The 19203-nt window shown below is 37.2% G+C and overlaps 1 protein-coding gene across 3 annotated transcripts in view; it reads left to right on the top strand.

Annotated features, from left to right (window-relative positions):
* The window catches only part of LOC111253479 (F-box only protein 11-like), a 39003-nt gene extending 21645 nt beyond the window's left edge, over nucleotides 1-17358 (top strand). For all 3 annotated transcript variants that reach the window (XM_086993817.1, XM_022812924.2, XM_022812923.2), the window contains 15 exons: nucleotides 1542-1826; nucleotides 2234-2449; nucleotides 2853-3155; nucleotides 4062-4214; nucleotides 4531-4620; nucleotides 4912-5023; nucleotides 5149-5579; nucleotides 5719-5829; nucleotides 7290-7401; nucleotides 8119-8310; nucleotides 8715-9066; nucleotides 9984-10233; nucleotides 10954-11135; nucleotides 11312-11431; nucleotides 11734-17358. In XM_086993817.1, the coding sequence (XP_086849943.1) occupies nucleotides 1542-1826; nucleotides 2234-2449; nucleotides 2853-3155; nucleotides 4062-4214; nucleotides 4531-4620; nucleotides 4912-5023; nucleotides 5149-5579; nucleotides 5719-5829; nucleotides 7290-7401; nucleotides 8119-8310; nucleotides 8715-9066; nucleotides 9984-10233; nucleotides 10954-11135; nucleotides 11312-11431; nucleotides 11734-12132 (3308 nt within the window). In that variant the 3' untranslated portion in view covers nucleotides 12133-17358. The remainder of the gene's footprint in view (nucleotides 1-1541; nucleotides 1827-2233; nucleotides 2450-2852; nucleotides 3156-4061; nucleotides 4215-4530; nucleotides 4621-4911; nucleotides 5024-5148; nucleotides 5580-5718; nucleotides 5830-7289; nucleotides 7402-8118; nucleotides 8311-8714; nucleotides 9067-9983; nucleotides 10234-10953; nucleotides 11136-11311; nucleotides 11432-11733) is intronic.
* Nucleotides 17359-19203: the final 1845 nt, after the last annotated feature.

Here is a 19203-nt window from a genome sequence, read left to right on the forward strand (position 1 = left end):
GGCTTGCAGCTACCACTTGCCTTTAACCAAGTGACTCACTAGCACTAACAAAAAAACAGGCTCTTCTTTACATGCGCATGATCTGCCTTAATTTCTCAACCGATTCAGAATTTATCACACAATTATATATTAGGTTGCTTAATATGAAACGCGATAAGCAATTTCATATATCAAGATAACCTTATTATATAAGAATTCGACATTTCGCGACACTTCGGGATGCCTTTATACTCTTTAAAATCTGATATCTCTCACTCAGATGTTTCACTCAGGCTTTTTGCAGGCGAGTTGTAGTGAGGTCGAGAAGATGAGAAAATTCGAGTTGTTTACGACTATGAGTTTCGCTGAAACTTCAGCGGAGTAAACAGTTTGAACCTGGTGTTCAGTTAAAGTTCTAACACTAATCTCTGGAAAGGCAACTTTGAACTTGAAAGTGAATTTCATGAAACACCCTTAACGAGGTTGAATAAAGAAGAGTTAAGTGCTGTTGCGGAAGCCGGATCATTTCAAAGTGCACAGGCTTAGCACTCAGGTTTGGTATATGTCAAATTAATAGTGAAAGAAGTTGAATAAACTGGTGCTGCATGATTTGAGCAGGAATCAAGCACCGAACGTAGAAACAATTACTTCCGTTTGCTTTCTCGTTACAAATGGAACCGATTCCTGTACCGAATTTCGAATTGCGGTCAAAAGTGTATCTTTCACAAACAGTTGCATCATTAGATGGATGTAACTGGACTGGCGGGCCATTACTCTAAAGCAAAGGTACAGCTGTGAAGCTTGTAACGTTTGGTTAGTAGCCTAGTGTATGTGTTATCTACTACAGCTCCATGAGTCCTGATTCGTCGACTACGGCTAAAACAACTGAAGATGATGAAAAATTCTGCAGTAAGCAGCCAAGACTAATAAACGAAGGTGACCCATCACTCCTTATGCGCGATAATGCACGACCTCACACCGCAGGAGCTGAGCAAAAAAGTTCATGTCAACGTGATTGCCTTTCGAAACTTCATAGACCCTGGACCCCAGGCCTTACTGTAACGAAAAAATAGGTTACCTCTGAATGACCGAAAAATATAGATGATAATAGTGCATACTTCGACTGACACTGAAAGAACTATTCTTAAGAAAAGGTTCGAAATATTAGAGCTCACAATGTTACGTTTTACACAGAACGACCTAATACTTCCATGATACCTACCTAGTCACCTTCTTTCCTCCAATTTTCAACCCTGGTCAGTAAATTAACATCAGCATTTCACCGTGATATTAAGAAAAACCTCCTTCATAACTCTACTGATAATAGAACTCTACAGTTCTATTATCCCCTCAAAGAGCGACAAGCATTTCGAAGTGACCTGTATACGCTAATACGTCAACATATATCTTAATATAGTCTTTCACTGCGTATAGTTTAAGCATGAACATATATCTAAAGGCTAATAATATATAGCACCTAGGCTCTTGATTTACGCAACCTCAAGCAAGTCTTCAATAGACTGGAGAACACCATAATATTAACAATTAAGTCGTCCTTTCAGATGCACCAGTAGGAGCTTCGGCGTGTGGTCCACTGGGTGCAGTGGGTGCTGTAGCCCCACATCAACCACCGTACGATTTGCGTCGAAAACTCTACGACGGAGGACCTAATTGGGGGGCAACTGTTCCTCGAAAGCGCCAACGGCGCACAGGCAGTTCATCTCCTGAGGAGCCGCTGTGTTTGGATGCACATTGTTCAGAGTTGATGGCTCTTGAACCGGTACTTCCTACGAGTGCGTCAGTAGGCAGCTCCTCTCCACTAGGCCATAATGAAACATCGATTGAAGGTACCGATGTAGAACAGTAGTGTTAGTGATAAATATACGCATTGATGCCTTTTTGTAATTGCCCTTTTCAGAAATTGCAAAGTAAGCCACAAGCAAAATAATGAACCTATTATCTCTGATCATGAACCTTTTTAGCCACAAAATAGATATACTGTTAAATGGATTTTCAGATAAACAAACTGTAAAAGATCTATATTTATTTTTTGAACTCTCAGAAAACTGTAATCTAGCTGAACTGTAGCCATCTACCTTTTCTCTCGAAGTCGTCAATATGTATCAGGATCGAGCAGTTCGTATTCTTTAAACTAATGAAAACTGTATTACTAACTTCACCCAGACTTCATAGACAAAGACTTATTTAAAAGATAAATGTATGAAATTCTTCTACATGGAACAATATCATGTAGGCATGATGGGAGCGAACGGCTGCTCGTCCGCAAGTGGTTCGACCGATCCTTCAAATCTTGAAGCGGAGCGGGTAGAGACTGATGTAGCTGAAACGACGACACGTGGCCTTGAAATCACAGAGCTTCCTGACGAATTGCTACTGAATATCGCGTCTTTTTTGTTAGAACAGGATTTATGTCGGCTGGCACAGGTGTGCCGACGTTTTTACGTTATAGGTCAGTTATTTAATATTTAATCGTTCTGTCTTACGTACAGAAATTGCATATAAATATATTTTATACATTTTCACTTGACACCAGTTTATTTTAAAGTTTATCTGAACTAGCATTCCATGGATAATCTTTTTATCAGTCTGTTTCTTCTTCGCCGAAAGGGGCATGTCAAAAATAGCACGTTTGTATTATAGGCGAATCTGACAACCAATGAAGCATTGTGTAATTATTGCTTATCAAAGCAGGTATTGCCTTAGTTCTGCGTACTTGATATGTGTATTTGTTATTCTTGTTTCAAGTCGTGTCGGATTAGACATTTTCTTTTAATATGAAATTCTAAAACCCTACTCAAGGGCTATTTACGGTAAATCAAAGAATTAATGGCTCCTACTATGCCATATTTTAGCGTGCGACACGGAACTCTGGAAACGCCTATATCAAAGTGTATTCGAGTATGAGCTTCCACTAATGATTGGTGGTCCAAGCCAGGGAGGCAGTGCAAGTTTTTACTTCGTCCAACCCGGAGGAAATATTGGGGCTACGAGTGCCCATATTTCCTCTACCAGCGGTTCTGTTTTGCATTTATCTCAACAGCAACCAGCTATTTATCAGCCGGCTGTGCCACCTGTTATTCACGAGGCTGTCGACGGGCATCGTGCAGGAGCCGTAAGCCCTCCCCCAGCCTTGCAGGGCATTTCCACAGGTCCTGGTAAGAAGAAGCACTACATTTATTATTATTGCTACACTCCAAATAATCTTTGCTAATTTAATTAATTATCTAAATGAAAAAATAGTCTAATTAGAAATTATTATGGAAAAAGTGTGAAAATCTGATATTTGAATTCTATATTGACATTGGTTCTTCTATTGTAATCCCCATTGCAATAGTAAGCAATATAATGTCGCGGGAATTACGCTGCACTTCACATAGTACTACGGGCTTTCCACCGTGGATGATTTGTTAGCAAACTAGCAAGAGCATAATTCCCTTGTCAACTGAGATGTGCAGTAAATTCTATGGCTTTTAGATGACTTTTAGACGAAAAAACATGAAGTGTCTGATTATTTTGGACATGAAGGTAAAAAAAACTATCTGACAACTATTGATGAATCCTGTGCCACATTTACTAACCATACGGTCGGTTTTGAGCTTGGTTGTTTTAGTTAGCTAACCAGATGAAGCTGGATTTAAACTACCCAAAATATAAGTAATTGTTGTTGGCATCTGTTTGTGTTTAAAAATGAGCTCAAACTCATAATGACTTATATAATAATGCTACATAAAAGTAAAGTGTTTATAAAATGAACCTTGTTTTGGGGCTCACTTTGGACCCGAGGGACAACCTTGCCATATTATTTACTTAACTAAAAGATTATTATAGGTGCCTACCGCGGCTTACAGGTCCTAAACGTATGCTGGTCATGGCTGAATCGATCAATGCCATATCAATTGAAATTTAAAAAGTAATGCTTGTTTATAAATAATTGGGCATTTTTATAATCTTTGCTTCGGAAGTCTCATCCTGATTCTCACAATTGTTTTCCACGGGTCCCTACAAGTGTTAAGTTTGTTTTGAAGCAGTCTTTGAAGAAACTAATCTTTTCATTACATTAGGAACTTCGAATGGTTCTGGAGTGACTCCTGGAATGCTCGTTAAGCCATGGATTTCACCTGAACGGACAACACCTGCGGGATCATCGGCCGAAGTTAGGCCTTCTCATTCAGGCCATCTCGCCGATGCCGGCAATGTTTCGCAAACAAATCATGGTATTGTTTTGCAACCAGTTACGAACATTTACAGTTCGCTGTTCTACCCAATCATTTATCAAGACGTATCACCATAATAAAGGAAGTTGATACTATTTTTCTGTGTCCATTAACTGGTGTTATCTATCGGGAGGTTAATATAGTAGATTATGTAACTAAACCTAGTTTCACCTCGTAATCGCCTTACAATGTGCATAAGCAACTAGGTTTAAATGAGAAACAAATGTACTTTGTAGTGTTGTCACACTTGTGACCTACAAAAATAGGGTTGTAGCTCTAACCGGTAGAGGGCCCTAACATAGAGATATTTTTTTAGGATTACATGCTAATAGCTATCAACTTGGAAACGGAATCTCATCACCATCGTCGTCATCATCATTGTCGTCGTCATCGTTGACACTATCAGGTACCTAACCGTATCCATGGATACGTAACCATGCATTGAATAATCAACTTATATATGTAAAAATGATTAAGTATTATTTAGTCCCGTGTTGAAATATGCTTAGCTGATTTTTTTAAGGTCAATCCAATATGATTCATTTTTGTTGTATGAATCTGACCACAGAAGTCAAATATATGAGCAGACCCCCCCCCTCCCTCCCTCAACCGAGTCTAATCTTAAGCAGTTTTTATAGTATCCTCCTGCGCTACATCTATTCTAGTTTTAGAATCGAGTAAGATGTTGTTATTTCAGCATGTGGACTAGTGCTAGCGGACAATCCATGGAAGGAGAGCTTCCGGCAGCTTTACAGAGGAGTTCACGTTCGTCCCGGTTGGCAAACAAAGGCTGAATCTAATCCTGAAAGGTTGGTGATTTGGGTTGCACAATTCAGGATGTGTCATAAAAAAAGGTTGAAAAGGCTTATTTAATGCAAAAGTTAGCTGCAGTCACCTGCGAGCTTCAAGGCTACATTTACGTCTAAACTTGCAGGTATAAAGGGAGAACGATAGCGTACTTTGATACAATCGAAAGTGCGTTTGCGTATACGGAAGAAATGGACAGCACTACCAATGGAACTACCTTTGCGCACCAATCGGGCCACCAAGGGCCACATAGCTTAACTGTCTCATCCGGCATTAATAACAGTAGAGACGACGAATCCAGCGGACGTAACGGATGTTTGGGTACTACACCTGAACGATTACATCCACTTATCTTAATTCATAGTGGAAATTACAAGAATGAGTTTTTAGTAGTGGACAGTCCCGTACATATGCTCGGGTGTGGACCCGGCTGGAATCCAGCGGAAACTGTAGTTCTAGAGCGCGACACGGAATCGACAATTACGTTTGTTGAAGGTAGTCGTGGGTCTTATCTCGGCTATGTCACACTACGATTTGCTCCAGAAGTCTGCTCAAATGGTAATAGTATTAATTAAGTAAATGATTGAAGCCTATATTCTCTTAATACGTGGTTACTTTAGTTAAATATATAAAAGGCAGAGAAGTTCTACCGTTTTTTACAAATTTACTACGTTCATCTGAACTTACGTGGTTTCAGTTCCCCATCACAAACACTACTGCTTGGAAATAAATGAAAATTCGGCGCCTATTATTGATCATTGTATTATTCGTTCTCAGTCTGTTGTGGGAGCCGCTGTTTGCGTATCAGGTATGAAAGCATTTTGTAATTAATAAAGTCAACCTCAATATAATGTTTATCGTTACTAATTCACTTCTAATGTTTGCAAATGGTCATACTATGCTTTAATTAACAAAGTACGTTTCAATCATGAAAAAATATTGAATAATAAGTGTCTTTAAGCCTGAGCTAAGGAGCAAGACGATAACCTTTCTTAGATGCTTTTCAGTTGAGTTTATCTTATATAGACAAAAATTATTTTCTTTAAAGCTATGACTTTTCTTTAAAATCGAGGTGCCTAAAATTACATTTTCATTCAAAATTTAAAACACGTATCCCTACAGGAGCAATGTAGTTAGAAAATACTGCATGAGTGGAGTTGTCTGTTATCGAATATGATCAATTTATTCACTTGGTCTTTAATACTAAGTCTCACAAATGTCTCAGCATTAGCAGTAATAGCTATAGTGGATCACACAACAAGCGTTTGACCAGTAAGGACAGTTAGTTATAAATGTAAAAAATATAAAAACTAAATTTGTGATGAAATAGATAAGCCAACCTTAGCATAAAATATATTACTTACGTTATGTTTTATTAGAGGACGTGTTTTTTTGTTGTTTATGCAGAAATAGATTGTTCAACAAATGATGCAACTATGTTAGTCATGCAACTTAGGTTAGGTAGTACGAGTTTATGAAAAATATAAAAGTTTTCGGAGGTATCTTTTCTTGCATTACTTATATCATGATATGTATAACTAAAAACGCCTATTTCAAAACAAAAAAGAAACAGAGAAGGCCCATAAAAAGCTAATTTAGTAAAGGTCGTCGAGAAAAACCCTGAGATGTATATGTATTCACAAAAAAAGTTAACAAACAGGTATTTATAGAGTTCGGCATTCTGATATTGAACTAACCGTTACGTTCATGAACTGAGATTGAACATAAAGGTTGATAGATGCTTTGGTAAAAGACGTCTCGGATAGATACTCCATAATGTTTTAAGAATATTAGTCTGAAAAATAGGAATCGAGTTCCCGTTTGACGTCTGACCAGAAATCTCTTTTGTTTCACCAGGTCACGATGTTATGTCTAAACACATTTGTATAACAAATTGTGCATAGGCCTAGATTCCGTTACCGTGCTCAAAGATAGAAGTGTTTATGCCAAAAATTCGTTTGCTTTAGCATCTTCTTATCGGTCAATTTTGTCGAGAGCTTTTGGAGTTCACGACGAAGAAAATCTCGTGTTTTCATAAAAGAAATTCTTTATGGAAAAGGTGACCGATACATATTGTAGCATTTTGTCAAGATTAAGCTATATCTTTCGATCGCCTAAATCTTATTTCTTCGGATCTATGTTAAGCACGATGTTAAAAAAACTCCCTACTTTTACACCAATTCTATCTAAATTTGTTGTAAAATAAACGTAAAAGTATACGTAAACGTAAAAAAATAAACGTAAGGATTGTGGCAACATTTGCAACAGGAATCGGCGCTGAGCCGACATTACGGCACTGTGACATCTCCGACTGCGAGAACGTAGGGCTGTACATAACAGATCACGCGCAGGGTCTTTATGAAGAAAACGAGATATCTAGGTGAGTGATTGTTTATTTTTATTGAGTGCTGTTTAGAATATTAATATTATTTCTGAAACAAAATTCTGTTTTTATCATGAAATATTCTGTTTTTGAATTTCTTTTATATAACTCGTGTGCTGGAGTAAATACTTGTTTTGCGGTAGAAAATCATATAGGGGTAGTAATCAATTGAAGATAGCATGTTTACATGTTGTTAACTTAATGGAAACACATGTATGTACATTTTATGACGACCATAGCATATCAGTCCTTACTGACGCCTCTGGACATAAGCATCGCTAAACTGAGCAGTTTCAAGTTCTGAAAGCTTCGCACCGATTTTATAAACAATTTAACTCCTCTAGAAAAACTAGATTGGCAAACCATTACGCAGTTGCACTGGATGGCATTCTGCATATGGTATATAGAATTCCTATACCCACGGCTAAGTCGATTGTTTTCGCAGTTCGACATAGCATTCAGAATAGGTAGGTGATAGGATTCGAAAGGATATATGGTAGTAACATGCTTGCTTACCAATGAGAGGAGCATATGGTTCCCTCATATGAGAAGTTTCTAGACTGGGCAGTAGCCATTTAAAGCGATACCTAAGAGCAGTACCTGTAGTAAAATTCAAAACAACTAGCTAATTAGAATAAGATCGAAAGCCGAAAGATGATGTTAATATTAATCGTAATAATAATTGAATTTCTTTGTGTTTTTGGCAATACACAGGAATGCGTTAGCTGGAGTGTGGGTAAAAAATCATGCAAACCCGGTTATGCGACGGAACCACATTCATCATGGCCGAGACGTTGGGGTGTTTACGTTCGACAATGGGTTGGGCTATTTTGAAGCAAACGACATTCACAACAACCGGATCGCCGGGTTTGAAGTTAAAGCCGGAGCTAACCCCACAGTTGTCCGGTGCGTACGATAAAATCCTATTAAGACGAACCGGTTTACAAAAAAACTATTTTAATGCCAGGAGGGCATTTTTGTGTTGAAAAATGAGCTTTTTTATGACTAAAATCACCGATTTAAGGGGCTTCAGCTGCCAGCCGAATTTTCTTCTTACGAACGTGTTTATTTTTATAACAGGCATCCCTATATTACTAACACGAATCAGCATGCTAATTCAATAAGACGTATTTATTTCTATATCAATAGTAAAGTAGAATATATAATTCATTCAACAACGTCGACTATATTTTTTAAAATTATAATTCTAATATAAATTTTAGAAATTAATTTTATAATTGAGCGAGATACCTCATGACATTTGTTTCTTATTGTATTTGTTTGTGTTGTATGGCATATTGCCTTTATAGATGTGAAATACACCATGGACAAACTGGTGGGGTGTATGTGCACGAGAATGGGCGAGGCCAGTTTCTCGTCAACAAGATTCATTCTAACAACTTCGCTGGAGTATGGATAACTTCTAACAGCAACCCGACAATACGGCGCAACGATATTTATAATGGTCACCAGGGGGGAGTCTATATCTTTGGAGAAGGTCGTGGCCTAATCGAGCACAATAATATACACGGTAACGCCTTAGCGGGTATACAGATCCGTACAAATTCAGACCCTATTGTACGCCATAACAAAATCCATCACGGGCAACATGGAGGCATTTATGTTCATGAGAAAGGCCAAGGACTCATCGAGGAAAACGAGGTAGGCTTACAATAAATGAAACAAGGTGGATTTATCTTAAATGTTATTGGAAATTACATATTCAATAACATCGAAAAAGTATTTTAATTAGTGCATGAGCTGTTATGCAGGTTGATACCTGTACATATATATATATGTATATATATATATATATATATATAATATAAAAAAAGATATTAAAAAAAGAGAAATATAAATTATGACAACGTAAGTATATGAGAGCAAACAGAATAGATTACAGACTTTTCCGTTGGCACTTATAATTGACGTATTATAGGCACAATGCTGTTAAGGATAACTTTCTTTCTATTTTTCTATTAGTTTGTTACTTTTAATTTTCAGTATTACATATTCGTAAAAAGATATATAAAAGTATTTGCATATTTTAACATGCGATTGATATAGATTTACATCCATGTACAGCTATCAGTGGAGATATCATTCAACCTTTGCGCAAAGCTTGCCCGTTCTGATTTGTATTCAATAAAATTTTATCAATAATTGTTGTACGTTCTATGCTGTCACGTTTGTATTCTAAAAACAGTCTTGCGGTGCTTCTCGATCTGAGGTTTCAAAACCCCAAGCAGATCGGAGCACTCCTTATCTTACCGTATGCGTATGCGGTGCGTGGTTTCCAAAGGGCCACATATACATCAGACTCATTGCACTGATTTGAATCGCGTAGTAGAGGCTTTTTTTAATAAGCTGATTACATGCAAATAAGTCAAAAAAAAATAAGGGAGGATGTGTAGTTATGCCTTGTTTTTAGTTTAATCGTGGAATGTTAGACAGTGTTTCACACGTTGTTTCACAGTATGAAACAACGACAGAAAGGATGAGCTGTTGGTAAGTTCATTTTTTCTAAATTTTCGTTAAAAGCTTTATACTATATGTACTTCTTTTATTATTATGTGTAGGTGTATGCTAATACTTTGGCGGGTGTATGGATTACAACGGGTAGCACGCCAGTGCTACGGCGGAATCGAATTCATTCTGGAAAGCAGGTGGGCGTCTATTTTTACGATAATGGGCATGGTCGACTTGAAGAAAATGACATTTTCAACCATCTGTACTCCGGCGTTCAAATCCGAACAGGAAGTAACCCAATGATTCGACGGAACAAAATTTGGGGAGGCCAAAATGGCGGAGTTCTTGTCTACAATGGAGGTTTGTAGTTTATACCTGTGCGCTGTGTAACGTTTACATCTAGTTTATTTTATCTTGATTTTCTTTGTATTACCTGTTGTCTGAAGTACCTGCAAGGTTCTACATCTTGTTTTATGATTATTTCATGAATTTAATTGCAACCATTGGTTACCTGTTGCGAAAAAATAGCCTTTTCTTGCAAGTATATATTTTTACAGAGCATAGCGCTCTCCTGGAGAATATTATAAGAAGCGTTTTCTATGTAGACTATAACACCTGAGTAGCGACTAATTTTATTAGTGTGTTTCTAACAATAATTAAGGACCATCAATATTTTGGCGGTCTAACCATATCTGTGAAAACAGCTGGTTGTTCCACATGAATGATGAGTTTGGCAGAAAGTGACGACGGGTTATGAAACATTTAATTGCTGCTAATTCTAACGGAAGTCTGATTAGCGGCCGTATATTAGTGTACCATATGATCTAAAATGTCACTGTACATTACACGTCTGCGCGAATACGATGAACATTCCGCTCTAGATATCGACACAGACGCGAGAAATTGGAAGTTTAAATGTTGGGATTAGCTTCAAAATGTACCTCAATCATCAATCGCAACATTTGTATATTTTACAGCATCAAATAATTCAAAAACGATTTTTCAAAAATAATTTATCAATTTCTAGAAGTATTATGGAAGAAGTAGGAGTATAACAAAATTATACGTTACGATTGGCAGGACTTGGCGTTCTGGAGCACAATGAGATTTTTGATAACGCTATGGCGGGTGTATGGATCAAAACAGATTCTAACCCGACTCTTCGACGAAACAAAATTTACGATGGTCGAGACGGAGGCGTTTGTATTTTCAATGGAGGCAAAGGTGTCCTTGAGGAAAACGACATTTTCCGGAATGCACAGGTACACATGTCACATGATTTTAATCAAGAGCACAGTCGAGTGTGTAATCGACAGCTATTAAGTTAGCCTGATAATTTGCTATTTACCTATAAACTAAATTATAACATCGCTATTTACCTATAAACTAAGTTGTTGGTTACTTATTTAACTGATATTTTCTATGGTTTTCTACTTAGGCGGGTGTGCTGATCTCAACGCAAAGTCACCCAGTGTTGCGGAAAAACCGTATATTTGATGGGCTTGCAGCCGGCGTCGAGATCACTAATAGCGCCACGGCAACGCTCGAGGGAAACCAGGTCAGTAAACACATGCAGAGAAATAGTTCATTTTTCCTTTACTAAAAACTGTTAAAATTTTCAATTTGTGTCACCTTCCGTATTAGAGGAAATTATTTGGACTATAGAAGCGAGAGCAATAGCAAAATGCCCATTTTATTTTTGTTTTCTTTGTCTATCTTCTTTTTTTTCAATTCAATATAATTCTGAAATCATTTTGTACAAGACATATGGATTTTGTCGCCTAATGTGACAACGATGATGACGCAACGTTAAAAAGATGATGATCGATTAAGCGACGTTCTTTCTCTCTGATAATACAGGTATTCAACAATCGTTTCGGCGGCCTATGCCTAGCAAGTGGAGTATCTCCTCAGCTTAAAAACAATCGGCTGTACGGTAATCACGACGCAGTGGAAAAAGCCGTAGCAGGTGGCCAATGCCTCTACAAGATTAGCAGCTATACATCATTTCCGATGCATGATTTCTACCGATGTCGTACATGTAATACTACCGAGCGTAACGCCATTTGTGTTAATTGTATCCGTTCCTGCCATTCAGGCCACGACGTTGAATTTATCCGACACGATCGCTTCTTTTGTGATTGTGGAGCAGGCACCCTTAGCAATCAGTGTCAGCTTCAGGGAGAACCAACGCAGGATACAGACACACTTTATGATTCCGCAGCGCCGATGGAGTCGCACACGCTAATGGTCAATTGAACAAGAAAAGCGGAAAGTGGCCTATGATTGACTGCTATACACACGGCCCAATGAGCATAACTACCCAAGAATAGCAAATGGCTGTTGGTATAGTAAAGCAAATACTGTTTATCATCATCATATAAATACAATAATAATGGTAGGCAGAGTTCAAGCATCAAGACGGTCTAATGCTCATCAGTCTTCACAGGAACAGTTTAACCACTTCGCTGTATAACCAACATTTTATATTTTTTTTTATTAGAATTACTGAAGACAGTGGTGACGATAATGATCCTGCCATAAGTTGCATGTGCAATGGCCGACAAATGCGGTCCCCAATGCTAGCGGCTGAGGAAAAGATCGTCCTTCCACGATGAAAACGGCAATTAATTCTAATCAGTGGCTAACAATAAATGCAAAAGGTACGAAAAACTATGAGTCAGATGGACATATATGCGGCGGAGCTGATTTTACAGTGAACTCGTACTTATCCACTGACCTGGTCGATTTATGTGTCACTTGGGAATGGGATCTCGCCGCGTAATAGTCAACCTCGGATACCCAAAACTACCGGACGTTACTCGGTACAGTCTTTGGCGGCCATGTGTAGGGCAGATTATATTAGGATACGTTGACAGACACAATATATCACAGAAAGATACAGCAAAACAGGCGTCGAAGCAGTCTGTTAACCACGTTAGTAGCATAACCAACCGGGGATGGTTATGAGGACGATTGACAAACATTGAATTTTATAGTGTTATTATAGCATTAGCAGGAAGTAATATTTAGTCTAGTAATACTGTGTATTGAAGATATAGAACCGTGTGTTTTAAGTGACCGTGCGTGAGGGGCGAATATTCTTACAATATAAGCTATGACCGACAAACTCAAAAAATTATGTCACAAAAGCATAAGATGCTAAAAAATTCTCATCCAATCTTAAACCGGGAAGCTTCTACGATCTCATTCTGGTACACTTGACTTCATAAAGCATCGTACAACAATAAAGTCCACGTAATATTTCCTAAACTAAGACTTACCATCCTGGACAGGCTTGTAAGTCTTATACTTTTCGCTTTATAATGGTTTTTATTTATACCTGTTATTACCATGAGCATGAGAAAAGCGTGTTCATTTGTAACTTATATGACCTTTTTATATTCTATTTATGCTCTTCCCGTAAAGATCAACAATACTGATGTGCTAAAACGACAGTCTACGTTCTCGTGCAATAGAGTGAAAATGATTCTCTCCGTAGACGCGGCTGGATTAGAAGTTTTTGTACGAAAAAAGAAATTGTTTCTCCATTCAAGATCTAATAACAGTCCATAGTTATATTTGTGAATTTTTCGTTAAAGGCCATAGTTTTGAAGCCACTTAATTGATTGAGGTCGTAAAGTTTTCGCCTTTATTTGAAAAAACACAAATGAGCTATTTAATACAATTTAAATAAAATTTACACTTCTGCATAGTGGAATCTATAATACGTGTTCCGGGTATATTATGTAGAGCAGGCCAAGTTGTTTACCTGTGTTCATTTATCATGTAATTCTCCGCTTGCATACGTGAACTATTATTGATTTAGAATCGCTCTTTGGAGAAAACTCGAGTGGACATTTAAGCAATATATGTATATCACCTCATCATAGGCAGCACAAATGTCTATATAATATTGTGCTAAAGAATTGTGAAGTATTTATAAATGATATGAAGAGGGCGTATATGTTAGGCTGAAACAGTTAGATTTTGAGGAGTGGCCGCTCAAATGGTCTTCAATTTCAATGCAACCGGATGTACCGTGAAGTGTAAAGCACAGAACGCTTCTTTAACGCTTAGATTTTTTTTATCTCCCACAGCTGTGGCAAGCCAGTGCTTATCTCACAATAAACAATACAGCCAATATCGTGTTGCCTCATTACGTACAGACTGCAGCGGAACGAGAGCCAGGCACGGTTTTCTCTCGGTCGTAAAAATTTTGGCCATCACTGGTGTCCGCATTAAAACTGCATACGATTTTGCTATTAGAAAAAAAATACTATGCTTTATCTTCAGTCATCAACTATCTTTAGCGTATATTCTGTTTAAGATCTTCAGCAAAGCGTCTCATCTTTCTACAGGTTCGTATAAATACTGTGCGATCCGCGTGCCTGGCACATCTAACTATACGTAATTGTTGTCAATCAAATTTTCAGAGATAGGCGTAAATTAACATTCGCGGCTTTCCATAAAATTAACGCTCAGTAGTACAGCAACTGGCGGGCAACGGCTGCGCCAGATTAAAAGTAGTAACTGATAGTTAGACTACATAATGTATGGCCTCAAAAAAGTAATCAACAGAGCTTGTTTCGTGTTCCTGGTAACATGACATTAACTACTCTAACTAAAATAAATGATTTACCAATTGTTCAATAAAACTTGAAGGTTTGATAGACTGCGAAATATTTGAACGCTAACTTAGCCTCTGTTGCTAAAAAATGGTTATAAATCAAAACAATTACGATCAAATACATCATTGCCCTTGGTTCTAATCCTTGCTGCGCAAGATTTTGCTAACTGTGCTATGCTGTGTTTATCAGTAAAAGGCTAACATATATAAATATCTAATTACGTTATTTGTAACGTAAAAAGTTTGCTGATTCGACCTGGCTCTTATGAACTGAACGGGATGTTTCTATTTACTGCTCTAATAGAATTGTCTTAACTGTTAATAAACTACTACATGGTATAAATAAATGCCGTTAAAAATCTCTGGATGGAAGTGACGCAAATCCATGGAAGATGACGCGCGGCGTTACAACATATATATATATTCTTATTATACCACGATTACCTACTACGCATAATGCTTTATCACTATTATTATTATTATTATTATTATTATAGTACAATTACCGCTGCTGATTTTGCAGAATATTTCGTATTATAGAATAAGTATAACGATGTATAAAATTGTATTACCGCAACCATATAACGCCTAAAAGAGCCATAGTGTTTATAGCAGTAATTATGTACATAACCAATTCTATACTATAACTTGAAAAACAAACGCATATTTAAATTGTAAAGCAGGTAACAGATATGTATAAGTCCGCAATAGAGATTATAGTATAAAAATAGAGCATCAAAAATAAGTAAATAAATGGGTAACTATTTTGGACCTTTAATGGATATGATCTGCTAACACAATGGGAAGCGGTAGAGTAAGTTAACTTTAGCCGGCTTATGTACACACATACAGTCACCTTAGAGCTTAGTCATATTCAGATGAATGATGAATTGTTATTGCTAAACCGTAACTGCTTTGAGCCATTGATAACACGCTTCTTGAATCAAAGATACCATCGCTGATTCTGGCGCTCTTTGTTGTATATGCAATTATTAGGCTTTCTTTATTATAAATTTATAATAGCAGATATCATAACATTATTATACAGATACAATAATGGCTCGCGGAAATATAGAATAGGGGGTTTACATCTGCAAAACAAACCATTTTCTCACTCTAAACAGTCATGATTGTACATAATAAAACATAATATAGCGCCATAAAAGTCTGCATTATACTTACATAGTAGAAAACCAGGACCAAGTGCCCTAAGTCAGTTTCGGACAGGTAGCAACAAATACCATTTTTACAAAAGTTTTTTATCCAGGTAGAAATGCATTTTAATGTTTTTTGACCCCCAAGAAAACCGATCTGCAGTACTTCTAGAAAAGAGCACAGTGCACTTTATTCATCTCAACGGTAACAATAAATGGCTTAGTACTAACATGTAACTGATTGTTGTTTAACTGTCAAATTTTAGTTAGATACAATTGAACAATTGGAACGGCACCAAAATTCAGCGTTATCTATCAGATCTTCCATACTTCAGTAGAATTATGCAACATGCTTTTGCATGGGTTAGTAATGCGTTGACCACTGTAAGAGGAGGCTAGAATAGGCCCTGGAGGGGCGCAGCAGTAACGCCACATTTGTGAATCGGGTGGATTGGATTCAAAACTGTGTGTTGCAGAGTGGATCAATCGTACGTAGCTCACTGAATTATCCAAAAAGAACTGAGCGGTCGCCTAGAGACACTCGCTTAGGAAATGTGTACTTAAAAATTGAGCTGCAAAAAAAAACGAAATCTGCTTTCATACCTGAAATATAGATCGAAAGCAGACTACCTTCACGATTTTATTGGCTGAGAGAAAAATGTTGGTGGACGAAGTTCGTCCGTCAATCTCGGTGATCACACCAAAGACTGCGAGGAAGACCTAAAAATGAAATTCACGAATTTTTTGGTTTCATGATTCTTTGTAGTTGTTGTCGCAGTCGTGCTTGAAATCAGAATGTTAATCCCAACTAAAATCCTTAGGCAAGGATAAACCTACACATTTGAAAAACTACTTTTCGTTAGAATGAAGGTAAGGCCAAAATTAACATTTTAACTGTAAACTTGTATTTCTACCTATTTTCTCCTACCTGCAAGCTTGCGTCTTGATTATGCAATAGACTAAAATTTTCTAGTTTTTCCGCTTTTATATTAAGCGCTGTGCAAAACAATCGCTCAGGGAGGTCATTCGATAATTACTAAGGTTACAAAGTTTAAGTTCAGAATCAGCCCTCTAATAAGAATTGAGAATCCCTTTAGCGTGATACTATTATTCACAGACGTTAACTATACTGTATAAAGATGTATGAAAAACGTTATTTGATTTTTATCATGTACACGGTATATGTGCGAATACGTTCAATGACTATACGTTGGTGACTCATGTTAGCTGCAAGATTGGTGAGGATGTACGATAATGACATAATTCAGAAATACGAACTAGTGTGCATGATGAACATTGAATGTGCATGATGAATTAGAAAATATGATCATTGCAAATCAACAACGTAAATGTTGTGAGGAATGTTTGATTGCGGCTGATGGGGCGAATGTAACATTTAATCCAACATCGCGCAGCTAATATGAATAATGTGTAGCCAAATGTATTTGGCTCGATATGCCCTATGCATTACTCTGATACCTTGTGGGGAAAAGACGAAAAAATCTACACGAATCCAGAAAAGCAAGCTGTATAAATCTATTGATCTATATCAATTAAAGGTTAATCATTTGCTAGATACTGATATTTATTGTAATACGGCGGATGAATAGCCAAGCTACACATTCTAACATATCTAGTTTGAGCCCAATAGTAAGTTCGGACAATGTTTCTTTTTTAAATAAATGAAATACAACTGTATAAGGTGTGCTTCATTATTGCTGAATTAGATTTCAAGCTGGACAATATGTTTATCATAATGGTAACGTTGCCTGCTGATATTCACTTTACACATTCAAAACTATAGAAGTATCGTTTTGCTTTAACTTTTAAACGCTAAAAAGTTTCGATTACGGTGATCGTCTACTGTGTTTCTTTCCACAGCCAAGCCAAGGCTGTTGCCGTTTACCTCACGATTTCATAAGAAAGATGAAAGCTTCACTAGCAAATTTTGGCTACGTAGATTGATCCGGATTAAGGGAAATGATGAAAACTCTCTTAAATCTCGCGCTGCATAAAGAAGTTAATAATTGAGACTCTTGGGTTAGTTCTTCCATCAGCTAAGCTGACGAACACAAGTTGGTGAAAAAACAGTTTTTCTAAGTTAAAATGTATGCTACTGTATAATCTCAAAATGGACACAAACATTTATAAAAATCGAAATGTTTTAAAAGCACCCATTGCAAACAAAACAAAAAAAAAAATCATCTTTTTATGTACTAATACATATATGAAATTCTTATTCCTTGCAAATTGTCACTCACTTTTATTTTGCAATCTTTTTAAGACGAAATAATCTAACGACAAGATATTCTGGTGCTAATAGATAATTTATAAAACGGTTGGTGGAAAAAATCTACCATCATCTTAAAACTTTAGTCGACGGGCCACGCACAACAAAAGCAGGATAATTAACGAATTATTCCACTAGGGATAATAAAGTTTATTTGTTGTCTGGCGGAGAGTGAGTTACGTATAGCCACGCAATAAGACTCTTCAGAAAGTAATGGCGGCTCGTTCATCCAATAAAAGACTCACTTTGACTGAAACTAATTGATTTATTATAGATTCACGGTCATTCGCTACGATCTTGTGCCATTTTTCAATCTCGTTAGCCACTAGTTGGAAGACGTGATAATCCGTCGGCCGAGAGATCGGAAGGATATTGTGCTAAAGGACCTTCTATCCTAGCTGCCTTAAGGGGCTTTTGCAAAAAACTCTTGCCACGTGCGTAACATTCCTTTAGAAAAAGATGGATTTGCCGTGTCAACCTGATCTGTTCTGCTCTTTTAGTTTTGCTTAGTCAATGGAACTGGGCTCTCTACACAGATCTTTGTCTACCGTTTTGTTAATAATTTGCACTGTATAATACACTTACAGTCCCATTAAATGTAAATCATGCTCTTTTTTAAATGGAAATTTAAGTGCGGTCTTAGGCATATCTTTTGGAACTAACCATTCCATTTAATACTTTATACCTGAGGAATAGAGAGACAGAACGCCTTATCTCCAAACCAGTGTGGCTTCGGAATAAGGCACCTTACCAACTCAACTAACAGCAAAGCACTAGCTATAACTGAGGACCGAAAAGCTTCTCGTTTCACGATATCACCGCCTGGCTATAATTTTAGACATCAATAGCACCTATTTACATTACTATTCTTGGCGAGGGCTTCGATTCGAGGACATAACCGATTTTAAAAAAAGTCCCCGTGTCATGGGACTTTCTCAGAGGATTTCTCCATATCTAAATCGGATATTAGATAGAGTAAAGATATCTAACCACTGTAGGTGTTTTTAGGAGGTAGTTTTATGAAAATCACCCTGGATTATTGCATATAAAGGTAGTAAGGGTCTTCATATGCATATATGCAAATGGCACACCTGTCACTATTACTGCTCAAGAAGTAGATGAACTACGAATCTTCATCAATAAATAGACATACCACATTAACTGTACCCTTATGGGCTTAGGCTAGTACCGCGGCAATACTCGTCCTATATGGTTGTATTAAACTACGCATAGGAATACGCTTAGAATTCAATGGC

This window comes from Varroa destructor, unplaced genomic scaffold (assembly GCF_002443255.2).
Source record: "Varroa destructor unplaced genomic scaffold, Vdes_3.0 BEIS01000006.1, whole genome shotgun sequence".
NCBI lineage: Eukaryota > Metazoa > Arthropoda > Arachnida > Mesostigmata > Varroidae > Varroa > Varroa destructor.